Here is a 12,923-nt window from a genome sequence, read left to right on the forward strand (position 1 = left end):
GATCTAAGGGCTTGAGGGTTGGAGTGTGCCTATCGCTAAACTGTAGAGAGCAAGGCCTGTTTTAGACACAGAGAGGAGTGCTTATGTTGCCTGTGGCTGGTTGAGTACAGAAGTTGACCCGCTCTAGGCATAGACAAGGCTTTCTCACGCTAAGGGCAGGTGGTAGTGAGGTGCCGCACAACCCTGGTTATTACAGTCACAATAATATCACCTCTGTTCAAGCTGGAAGAAAAGATTAACTGCCACAACAGAACAGAATTCTAAGAAGGAATCTTAACTGGCTCTGAAGTTGTGGTTTAGACATTACCTAATCTGGTTTCAGTATTAAGCTTTTAATCAGCTCTAAATCACAGATTAGACTGAGGTTGGTAAAATTCTTTAGTTTGGGTTTACAACCAAGTGGATAGTCATTTCCTTAGAATCCCCTTTAGAACTTAAAGAATGATTATTTCTAGAACTACTTTGATGACTTAACTCATTTTATGATTTAATTCCATTCTGATGTTGACTAATTTTTTGATTTGACCTTGATTTGATAGCGGTGTTGTTTTATTTTTAGTTTATTAACAACTTTGATATTTTCTTGATTTTATTTTTGGTTTAAGTGTGTTAAACAAAATTTATAAAGAAATGGAGTAACATTTCTTTCAATAAGTAACACTACTTCAGAACCTTTGAAGGACCTGCATGGCTATTAGCCAGTCAACCTAAAAACTTGACCAGCTCCTCCCATTTATTCTTTAGGTCTACTGGTTAATCAATGATCTGCTGAGCAAATTGTGAGAACCACTGTAGCTTGATAAACCAGTTATTCTCACTGCATAACGTGGCAAACCGAAATGGGGACGTGAAAAAATTTCAGGGGTGTCACAACCAGCCTACCTCTTCCTCCATTTTAAAAATATTTTTGTTGAAAAAACAAAACAAGAGATGAGAATTTAAACAACAAAACAGCACAAACTGATGCAGTGGTGCCTGACTGGATTGGCAGGTAGCCTGAAACAATACTATAGGTGTGGCTTGCTATGTTCTGCTCATTCAAAGCCTCATGAACTCTGCAAATTCTGCAGCTATGGAAACTGGCATTTGTCCAATATGGCACAGCATTTTTTCCCCTCAGAATTTGCTACAGCCAGGTATCTGACACTTTGATTTGCCTCCCTGCCTTGCTGGGAGCTATCTGCAGCTTCCGCTTAAGGAGACGATAACCAGAGTACAGTTTATGCTCTCTGCAATGTTCCATGCAGCAGAGTGGTCACAATCATCCTCCTTCTGCTCTTTTCTACCATTTCCCCCTCCTTCTGTGTATATGTGCTTCCAGCTTGACTTTCTTCTCCAGCGTACGCAGACCAAAGCATACACCAGAATGTACTGCAGTAGCTGACAAACTTCGAAGATGTGCTACAGTAGTGGACAAAGGATTCTGGGTGTGCATACAGCCATTGAAAAGAGGGAGCACTGAGCCAAGAGGAGATCAAACATCCATCCACTGAATTCCTCAACTGCAGGCTTATGGGTTCATAAAAGCAAAATCCTTTGTTAATACGTGGCTATCTGGTAAATATGAAATCATCTAACTATCAGACTTAGTATCATTATGAATAGTTAAAGCTGCCAAGCCTCATAAACAGGGAACATTGACTGCAACCTGTGTCTCAATGCAACTAATCTTATGTAGACATCTTCTGCTGCAGTCAGTCACGTTAAAGCAATTCCCCTCCTAGGATGCAATCAACTGACAAATTCAGGAAATGGCTGCCAGTGTTCACGACCATTGTTCGTAGGAGTTCAGGTGAGCAGTACCACCACTTTTCTACAGAACTGAATGAAACCACAGATGTCTGCAGTCCAACTTTATCATTTTCCAGTGTGAGTGGGAAGGATCCATACGTGAACACTTCCTGTTTTTGCAGCCCACTGACAAGATGTGCTATGGGGGCGGGATAGAGGGGAGAATATCTGAAGCTTTCTAGCAATCTGTTTTTGCAGCTGAGTTAGGGTGGCATTTCTGCATTGGTATTTGCACTGACTGTGCCTGAGTTATGGTAGGAAAACACAGTGGCAAGATCTGGCAACTAGCATCCAATCTATTGCACCCCAAGTAATTTGGACACATTATTCACTCGACCTGGGAGCTTTGGATCTAAAGTGGATTCCAGCAGAACAGAAAGGTACATAAGACTACAAAAGTTGTGAACTTTAACCAATGCTTCACTGTTTTAGGTGACAAAACAGACACTCCACATTTACAGATCCTTTTGCACACTGACATTTGTCTTTTTTGTGTGGCAAAATTTTGAATGGCTTGTTTGAACTCAAAGCACACAAGGATTTTCCTGGCTGAATGAGCCATTGACCTACCCTTTCCACATTGCTAAATTGGAGGAGGTTGTGGTTAGAAAGGTGGGTCCGAGAATGGTAGAGGTTGAGAACTTACTGTGATGCACAATACTTTTTGTAATTAAATGTAGCAAACAAGATTCAGAAATCAGATTGAAAAAGGAAACTGATCCGTGAACAATGTCAGATAGTTATTTAAAATAAGGAAAAATGTGTGTGTGTGGGGTTAGCGGTATTGAACAGATTAATAAAAGGGCAATAGGGTGTATTCTGAACTCCTTGCCAATAAGCTGCTTTAGCTGCTGCCAATAAGAACATACTTAATTCTGCAGTTGAGTTTCTTACGGTGTGAATAATTTAGACTTTTACAGTGCAATTTACCATGTAATGCTTTTTGAAAAATAACTGATATACCGTCAAATTGCTGCTATTGTCTTCAACAGAATCAAACGATGCTAATGTTCTCACTTTTAAAATGGTTATCCACTCTTCAAATAAAACTTCTTGGTTTATCATGTGTGGAACCCATTCTAGAACGAGCTTTAACTTTCAAGGAATTTAACTTGAACCTTCCTGCTCCTCAATGTGTCATGGTGAAACTGACTGAGAACAAGTAATTCCTCAGTCTACCATATGCTGTGCTTCATTTACAGCAAGAACAGGATACACACAGAAAAACGACAACAAGTTGGGAATCTCCAGATTAATTCTCACCAACTGGTGAATTTGGCGCTAATGGGAAAAGATAATGTTTAAGAAGCTGTTTTCTCAGAAGTGTGCGTTTGCGGCAGGTCATCTTTAAAAGTCTATTTGTGCATAGGGAAATACAAGTGCAGAAATACCAAGATACAGAGTAGTCATAGTACACCTCTGAAGTATTTTCACCAAAAACAAACAAATCCATTCCCAATTTTTTTCCCTGCTGCCCTATTCCTTTCCCTAAACAAAAATAATAATATCTATCATGCAGTCAAACATTTTAATCATATGGTGATTTCTTGCTCAATTTAAATTAGGCTTGATGTAGTCAACCTGGAATTATAAAATAGGCATACTGGATAAAGATAGCTTAATTAAGTTTCTTGGAAAACTCCTGAACCAACCTCCCATCCAGATGGCAGAAGGAGAGTGTGACAGGGTGGGACTCACCACTGCAGTGCCTCCTACTAGCTGTTTTGGAAATTAGCTCTGCACCCTCTTCTGGTGGTATCTCGCCTGCCGTCACCTCTGCTCCTGGATCCGTGTTGCCCCAAGGACTGCGGTGTCCTCTTCATGACACAGCCCTTCGTCTGTGCCACACTCAGTGTCCCCCCCTTCCGGGGGACAGTATCGCAGTCCCTCAGTCCAGCCACTTCCTCAGTGGCAAGTGTGGGCGGGAGGGGGGGGAAGGTGACAACCCAGGGCTGCTTGTGGCGCCCCCTCTGACTCCTCTGTAGATCTCCCTGGGCCACTTCCCCACGGCCCCAGCACCCTCTTTGCCCTTGCCTCAGGGCCTCAGCCTGCAGATCCCTGCAGCCTGCCAGGAGCTGCCTTTAGCTCCCCAGGTCTTTGCCTGCCAGATGCTTGCTGTCCTCTGCCTGCTAGGCAGCCAGTCCTCCTCAAGCTCCAGGGAGTGACTGAAGGTGCTCTGCTCCCAGCCCTTCTTATATGGGCAAGTCTGGCCCTGATTGGCTGCCTCCTGCGCAGCCTCCCTAAAGCTCAATTAACCCCTTATGGGCCAGTGTGGGCAGATGCCCCAGCACAGAGAGGAAGATATCAAAGTTCTGAAGTTAATAGGCCTAACTGGATTTTGGGGCCTGCTGGATGTCCAGTTGCATTCTAACAAGTATAACCTGTATCCAGAGGGAAAAAATAGAATAACCCAACACAATCCCTAAGCTCTTGGTGTCCATGCCATGAGACACAGATGAACAGACTTCTCAAGACACATTAGCGTGACAGCTTATTCCAGAGAGAAAGGCTTAAAAGTGAAGTCAGTGCTCTCATTCCGTGTTGTGAATACTAAGGTAACAAAGGTCAGTCTTGTAGGATTCATACAAGGTTTATGCGGTTGGCAACATTCAGGGCACACCCAGAGTGTTGTGCTGGACTTGTGCACACACAGTTCCTTTCAAGGGCATCAACCTTGGAATCTCGCCAAGAGAACATGAACCGTGGGAAGCCTCTCAGGACTGGGCTCAAGGCCCGAGAGCAAGGAATGCGGTAGATAGAAATTGGTAAATAAGAATGTTAAACAAAGCCAGTGTATTCCTTTTATCTGTTGGAGAATGTAATGCGCGGGGGGAGAGAGAGAATAAAGGGGAAGGTGGAAAGCTGACAGGCAGAAGCCCGTTAGCAGAGACCAGCCTGCTTGCTTGCTAAAAGCTGTGTTCTGTCTTGTCATTGAACCGCCACACAGTCTGGGGATACCAGAAACATCATCGTTCTCTCCTACACCAGCCTTTTTAGTATTCCAGGAAGTTAGGAATGGAAAGGACTGAAATCATTAGATGACATTTACCCCCGGTTTAAAGTCTAGTGGTTAAACAGGATATTTACCACTAACGTCCCAGAGATCATTGAACCTGCTGACAATATTCTGAAGCCAATGGCCACAAAGTGCATCCGAGGAGGTATGATCAATAAAGTAGAAGGATGAAGTTCCCAGTTGTCTGGGATTAATCTGGGTGTAAATTAGCTCATTTATGCTGAGTATCTTGCCCTGCAGAATGAGGTGATGTTTGGATCATAAGCAGATTCTGAGAGCGTCCACCCTGGCTGTGTTTATACACTGCTGAGCTGGGGTCTATAGGAATGTGAAAGATCTTGCTTCTTTAAGGCTCCACTGAAGTGAAAAGTGGGCAAGCCAGAATTCCTTGGACAATATTGCCTTTAGAGTCTATGTTTTTTAAGTCAACTTGGTCATGAGACATCTCCTAGTCCTTCCGCTCTCTTGCCTGCACACTGATTCAGAGAACAGAAACAACTGTGGTCCATGAGCTCACCTAAGTATCCCTACACCAAAAGAGGCAGAGAAGAGGTGAGGCCAGGGTCCCTCACACTGACCAGCTGAGAAGAGCACAGGCTACATTATCTTAAAGGGTGATGCAATGGTTGTTCTTCTTAGGATCTCCAGGCAGCATTGTCTTTGAGGCACACTGTCTCCTGAATCTCCCATTTAAGAGGTGGTGGCTCATTACTGCCTCCAACATGGGCGTGCATCTAATCAAAAACTGGCCCTATACCTTCATGAAGTCACACAAAGTAGTATGATCAAAATAAAGCTTTAAAAAGCAGATATCTACTATCAATGGATAAAATGATTCATTTAAATTAACAGCAGGCATTTAGTATCCACACAGATAATTTTCTACCTGCATATCTCTACGTGGTAATCTTCCAGAAGTCCTTATCACACAACTACAGTACATCCCTGATGTAAGCACTAAAAATATTACCTTCACTTTTCATCAAACACTTATAATTAAAATAATAATGCTAGTTTAAATGCACAACTCTGTACACAACTGTCAGATTTTTCTCAGTAAGCTACAAGCTTTCACAAAATCTCTTGATTAGATACTTGAAATAATGGAAACAGTTAAATTTAAAATCAGATTCTATTATGTTGATCAAGCCACTTTTGATCAAGTCTGTTTATCGTATCCACCTTGCAAATTATTATTTTTCTAAACAAGGGTAGGCGTGCTGTGGTTCCAAATAGCATTGTTGTCTGCAAGGCAGCAAAAAACAGTGCACAAGATAAAAACAGTTAACTAGGTTAGAAGTCTACAGTCCAGAATAAATTCACTGTAAGAGGAGGGAACATTAAAATACATATTTTGAACCACTGGATGTGCAAGAAGAAATTACTTCTGCGTAAGTTGCCCTTTCTTCTGAACTGCAGACAGAAGCTGTCATAAATCTAAAGGGAAGGGTAACCACCTTTCTGTATACAGTGCTATAAAATCCCTCCTGGCCAGAGGCAAAACCCTTTCACCTGTAAAGTGTTAATAAGCTAAGATAACCTTGCTGGCACCTGACCAAAATGACCAATGAGGAGACAAGATACTTCAAATCTGGAGTGGGGGGAACAAAGGGTTCGTCTGTCTGTGTGATGCTTTTGCCAGGAACAGATCAGGAATGCAGCCGTACAACTGTTAGTTAGTAAGTAATCTAGCTAGAAATGCGTTAGATTTCCTTTTGTTTAATGGCTGGTAAAATAAGCTGTGCTGAATGGAATGTATATTCCTGTTTGTATCTTTTTGTAACTTAAGGTTTTGCCTAGAGGGATTCTCTATGTTTTGAATCTGATTTCCCTGTAAGGTATTTACCATCCTGATTTTACAGAGATGATTCTTTTACCTTTTCTTTAATTAAAATTCTTCTTTTGAGAACCCGATTTATTTTTCATTGTTCTTAAGATCCAAGGGTTTGGGTCTGTGTTCACTTGTACAAATTGGTGAGAATTTTTATCAAGCCTTCCCCAGGAAAGGGGGTGTACGGCTTGGGGGGATATTTTGGGGGAAGACGTCTCCAAGTGGGCTCTTTCCCTGGTCTTTATGTAAGACACTTGGTGGTGGCAGCATACGGTTCAAGGACAAGGCAAAAGTTTGTACCTTGGGGAAATTTTTAACCTAAGCTAGTAAGAATAAGCTTAGGGAGGTCTTTCATGCAGGTCCCCACATCTGTACCCTAGAGTTCAGAGTGGGGAAGAAACCTTGACAGAAGCCAAGTCAACTCTCTTGTTCCCATTTTGTAATTACGCCAAATCTGAAAAGAGTTCCACCAAAAAAGGTATCTTCATTAAATATGGAAACAGAGGGCTCAGATGTTGAGTAATGAAGGGTGACTACTATTTCTATATTTTCCTTTACAAGTTGTTCAAGAAACTGGGCATAAAGCTAGGTAAGCATCTTGTGGGGGGGAAAAAAACCTGCACTAAACGATTTCAAGATAGCAAATTAGTGATAATAATGTGAAAGATTAAAATATTTTTTAAAACAATGTATTTCTTACAATTATTAAATGAACTTATGATTGAATAAGAACTTAGTGACACCTTATTTTCCATTACAGGGAAAAGATATACATTTACTTTAATCAGTTATAGTGAGGGGGGTTCAAGAAACATACCTTTTTGTAAAGTACACATTGAGGTTGGCAGAACATTGATCTAGAATCTATGATCACTGATAATTTTTTCCATGCTCAAAAACATTACCAGACTAAATCTGGTATGAGGGTGTATGTGCGGAGAGAGAGAGTGTCCAGAAGAAGCTGATAATGGTTAAAGAGGTGGCTTTGTGGGGATAGGGATGGTGTCAGGGGCAGCTGAAACCTGTTGTGTGGATAGGGGAAGATGAGTGGTTTGGGATGGGAGTGTCTGCATGGGGCATGGCTGGTTGCTAGGTGGAGGAGGTTAGGGCCAACACTAGGTACACGCCTCACTTTCTGTCTCCACTACTATCTCTGCTTGTTGCTCCTGCCGCCTCACTGCTTGCCTGCTCTTCCCAGAATTCCTTTTGCTTCTACACAGGTCCACAGTACCTTCTAGTGGCCATGAGCTGCAACTGCAGGGCCATTCCTGCAGCCCAGCTGTAGGATTAGATAAGTATAATGTAAAGGGTTAAATTAGCTTAGCTAAAAATTTATACATGCTTTGCAGTTTGTTGTAAAGTGCTGATGTGTAGCAGTTGTGGAAAGGCCTTGAAAGATGGTATGTTTGATTGCAAATACTGGACCTGGAATATGGCTGATAAGATAGGAGGAAAGTCTTTGAAGAAACCCCAATTATCAAAGATGCTTCTAACTGGTTTTAGCAAAGGAAAGGATTCGAGAAATAGTGGCCATAGTCATATGTCTGTGGTAAATAAGGTATAAAAAGGTCAACTCTTGAGAGTTTGTTGCTAGTAGCTGCCTATCCAGTTGGAGCCAGCCAATATGGCTTTGAGCATCCCCAGTGCTAGTCCTGTCATAAGTACTTGATCAATACAATTACAAGTTATTGTATGCGTGTGCTAACTGCTGAGCCATCTGGCTCCCACCTCTCATGGTCCCACAATACCATTTTAAGAGTATTAATTTAGTGTTCCAACTGTACCTTATAAACAGAACTGCCTCCGATGATCCAAACCATGTCTATCTTACTTTTTAACTCTGGTGAGTCCAGAAGAACTAAAGCATCATCCAGACTTTTGGCAAGGTAATCTGCTCCTTTTGGGGTTTCCCTAGAAAATAAAGTTTTATTGCTTAATAGCTGTAGAGTGTGTTCGCCATGATAGTGTAATTTAAGTAGCTACTTTATTTTTTGTCTAAATTGGTTTATAAACAACATGTCCAAATACATTTTACATTTAGCACAACTTTTTTTAAAATAAGAAGTTTAATTAAAAGTTCCCACCGTACAGTGGAATAGAATCTTCTGCATTACAAATCAGCATTTTATTTTAACAAACAACTAATTAAGTTGTATTATAAATTATGGGGTTTAAATTTTATATTGGATATTTATTTAAATAACACAAGAGACACACAGATTGATAAGTCTAATTAAACTACCAGACTTCTGTTTCAACCTGACTCCTACTAGAATTATGCTTTTCATAATGAAGCTAGACACACAACAATCCCCTCTCTCTAACCCAGGGGTCGGCAACCAGCAGCACGCAAGCCGATTTTTACTGGCACTCTACTGTCAGCCGGGGTCCCGGCTGCCCGACTGGGTGAATGAAAACCCAGGCTGGCAGCGGGCTGAGTAGGGCCGGCAGCTGGGACCCCGGTTGGCAGGAGCCGGCGGATGGAACCCCAGACCAGCAGCAGGCTGAGCTGCTCAGCCCGCCGCCAGTCTGGGGTTCTGTCTGCTGGCCCCACTCAGACTGCTGCCGGTCTGGAGTTCCGTCCACCGGCCCCTTGCCAGCCAGGGTCTCTGCCACCGGCCCCACTCAGCCCGCTGCTGGCCTGGGTGAACAGAACCCCCAGCTGGCAGCGGGCTGAGTGGAGCCGGCGGCCGGGACCCTGGCTGGTAGAAACCGGCCAAACCCCAGACCACCAGCGGGTGAGCCGCTGCCGGTCTGGGGTTCTGTCCGCCACCCAGCTCAGCCTGCTGACAGTCTGGGGTTCCGGCCGCTGGCCCCTTGCCAGCCGGGGTCCCGGCCATCTGCCCCGCTCAGCCTGCTGCCGGCCTGAGATACCAGCCGCTGGCCCCGCTCACCTCGCTGCTGGTCTGGGGTTCTAGCTGCCCAGCCCCCTGCCAGCCGGGGTCCGGGCCTCTGGCCCTACTCAGCCCTCCTGCTGGCTTGGGGTACCGGTAGCCAGCTCAGGGCTCTGTTCCTGGCCTGGGCCCAGCACTCTGCAGCCCTTATAAAAAAAAATTACACTACAATTAGCTTAAAAACTGGAAAAACTCAAAAAATTTGTATATTACAGTAATCATTAAAAAATGTATAATGTTAATAAATACACAGGTTTGATGAAACAAAGTAGCTGTACTTATATGACTGTGCTTAATTTGTGTTTTCAATGATTTACCTTCTAAAAAAATCTCGCATGTCTCGCACCCCCAGAAAGGGCATCTCGCACCCCAGAAGGTGCACGCACCCCAGGTTAAGAACCACTGCACTAAACTGATAATATCTGCATTTTAATTTAATTTTAAATTAAGCTTCTTAAACATTTTAAAAACCTTCTTTACTTTACATACAACAATAGTTTAGTTATATAATATAGACTTATAGAGAGAGACCTTCTAAAAACGTTAAAATGTATTACCAGCACGCAAAACCTTAAGTTAGAGTGAATAAATGAAGACTCGGCACACCACTTCTGAAAGGTTGCCAACCCCTGCTCTAACCCCTGCCAAAAGAACCCAAGTTACTTTAATTTTTCCCTCTCCCCAAAGATGACAATGCTAATTTGAACTTCTATTTGACTGGATGTGCAGTCATTACCTGCAGATTTGAAGCTGTGCCCAAAAAGTTTAGCTTTTAAAGTACTTTAGGTACTACAAACTTCTGTCAATGCACACAATTCTATTCATATAAATCAGGTCTGTGCAGGTCTTTGGCTATTTTAGGAAAAAGATTTATAAAATTTATATCATGTAAAATGTATTCTCTTGCAATATTTTCCACTAGTTTTTTTTCCTAGTCCAGTGGTTTTCAACTAGGGGTACATGTATCCCTGTTGGTATGCAGAGGTCTTCCAGGGGGTACATCAATTCATCTAGATACTTGCCTAGTTGCACCAGCAAAGTCAGTACAAACTAAAATTTCATACAGACAATGACTTGTTTATGCTGTTCTACATACTATACACTGAAATGTAAGTACAATATTTTTATTCCAATTGATTTTATAATTTGATAAAGGAAAAAGCAAGCAATTTTTCAGTAATAATGGCTGTGACACTTTTGTATATTTTGTAAGCAAGTGGTTTTTAAGTGAGGTGTAATTTGGGAATACGCAAGACAAATCAGCTTCCCGAAAGAGGTACAGTAGTGTGGCAAGGTTGAGAGCCACTGTTCTAGTCAAATGTCCATAAACAAAAGAAAACAAATCCTCCACAGAATTACGGTTACATATGTATGCCCAGGTGTTTTTTTTGTTGAAGAGCAGGATTGGGCCCTCCATTTGTAGACCGATACAATGGCTGATGGGGATACAATACTAAATAGGGTATCCTCTTGAGAAAGTTAAAATTTTGGATGATTACTGAAATCTTTAAATGCTGTAGGGCTAGGAGCAGATTGTGACATTGCTTAACCCAGTTATGGGCAGCACAGTGTAATGTAGCTAAAATTAGCTACATACTTTCTCCTTACTGCTACTCTTTATAGTTTGGGTGGTCTATCTATCAGATTTCCTGTAGTCAATATGTTCTCTCAAACATTTACACACAGTCCTGTCTTTTGAACTGTTTTAACAATTTTGGTCAAATAAAAAGGTTTCTGACTCTTGTTTAATGCACTTCCAGTCTCCTTAGTAATGAAAACAATTACTTCCCCCTACCCCCGCAAACAACAACAATCTTTGCACAGAAAAGCATAACAATAGAGCATGGCTCTAGCAGCTGCAAAAATTAACTTCACAGAGTGCTATATATAAAATGAATAAACATCTTCATCACTTCAGGAAAAGCTCTAATCTGCATTACACATTTGCCAAGTGGGATTCCTTTCTACTTTATTTTGGCTTCAATTTACTTTGAATAGCATTTAGCATGTGAAGTGCATAATTTCAAGAGTGTTTGGACATGTTACAGTTTTCTTTTATTTGGCTCTACTGAGCAGGGTAGGGGAATAAATTAATAGAGTATCTCAAAATGGGGAAGAATGGAGAAAGAGTCATGAAGAATTATCCAACCTGCAAGACATTTACATTTATTGGCTTCTGGTTACAGATGTTTACAAGTTAACATTTGCTGTTAAAAGGGGAGTTGCTTGTCACTAGGGAGTGCAGTAGCTTAAGAGAAGCATGGAGCAAGGCTCTGAGAAACTGGAAGTATAATGTTTTCCCTTAAAGGCTATTACTGCCCAAAACGAAACAAAACTAAATACAAAAAGAAAATCCGCAAAAAGCAACATAAGCAATCAAATTACCAAGCAGCCAAGAAACTATAGAAATGTGATTAAATGCAGGAACTAGGGAGATTATGAGAAGGCTCAAAATGTCTGCATGTAGATTTGATACACACACATATGATATGTTAAAGTGAATTCAAGAATGCACACATGAAGAACACTGAATTGACTGCTTTGGATATTGGGGTCATCCACAGAACAGGTGGAGAACAAACCATGACTATCCCACCAACAATGTTCCAGAGGGGCCAGCTCCAGGGGTATGAGAGTAAAATAGTTTCCAGGCCCAGACCTAGGTAATAAGTTTGCTAATTAATGCCAATTATAATGATGTATGCGCCTGAGAGTGAGAAACATGGAATACCTGTTCCCTGAGAACTGGATTCAAATTAAATTTATGACATGGGACATTAAAAAATCTCAGAGGGAAACACCTTTTGACCCTGATCCTGCAATCCCTGTATAGTAGGAGGATGGACTGCTGAACCCATACGGATACCCGTTGATTTCAGTGGGGCTCCATGTGAGCACAGCAATCTGCCTGTATATTACACACTGCAGCATCGGATCCTTTGTAGTTGGCCTGGGCTGGATTTGAACTGGTGGCATAGGCAAGCACTTCATCTCTATCTCATTAAGCAATCCATTAGCCTTTATTATGAAGATTCATAGGTGACTGGGAATAAAATTATGGTAGTTTCCCTGGCTCCTGGAAATACCGTAACCTCTCTCTCTTATATAAAGTAACATTATGGACAACAATTAGGCTGTCCACTCACGTATTGGAACTAGAGTAATGATGTTATGTGGTGTAATAAATGGTTACTAGTTGTTTTTTGAGATGTGTTGCACGCATTCATTCTACTGCAGGCGAGTGTATGCCCAATGCATGACTGACAGATTCCCGTCTCCCCTTCACCTCCCCATTACCTATCAGGGTGCCTCGAGTGCCCTCTAGTGCTGCGCATCTCTGCATGAAGATATAAAGTATACAGGGTGGAGCTGTCCCCAACACCCTCCCCCC

At 42.0% G+C, this 12,923-nt stretch overlaps 1 protein-coding gene and 1 long non-coding RNA gene across 5 annotated transcripts in view; one reads left to right on the forward strand and one right to left on the reverse strand.

Annotated features, from left to right (window-relative positions):
- LOC141987448 (uncharacterized) overlaps positions 1 to 12,923 on the forward strand; it is a 46,828-nt gene that overhangs the window by 30,530 nt on the left and 3,375 nt on the right. The gene's annotated exons all lie outside the window — the stretch shown is intronic.
- DHFR (dihydrofolate reductase) overlaps positions 1 to 12,923 on the reverse strand; it is a 40,499-nt gene that overhangs the window by 10,873 nt on the left and 16,703 nt on the right. For all 4 annotated transcript variants that reach the window (XM_074952795.1, XM_074952793.1, XM_074952794.1 and 1 more), the window contains one exon: positions 8,423 to 8,549. In XM_074952795.1, coding sequence (XP_074808896.1) covers positions 8,423 to 8,549 — 127 coding nt within the window. The remainder of the gene's footprint in view (positions 1 to 8,422; positions 8,550 to 12,923) is intronic.

The sequence above is a fragment of the Natator depressus genome, chromosome 5, assembly GCF_965152275.1.
Source record: "Natator depressus isolate rNatDep1 chromosome 5, rNatDep2.hap1, whole genome shotgun sequence".
Classification (NCBI taxonomy): domain Eukaryota; kingdom Metazoa; phylum Chordata; order Testudines; family Cheloniidae; genus Natator; species Natator depressus.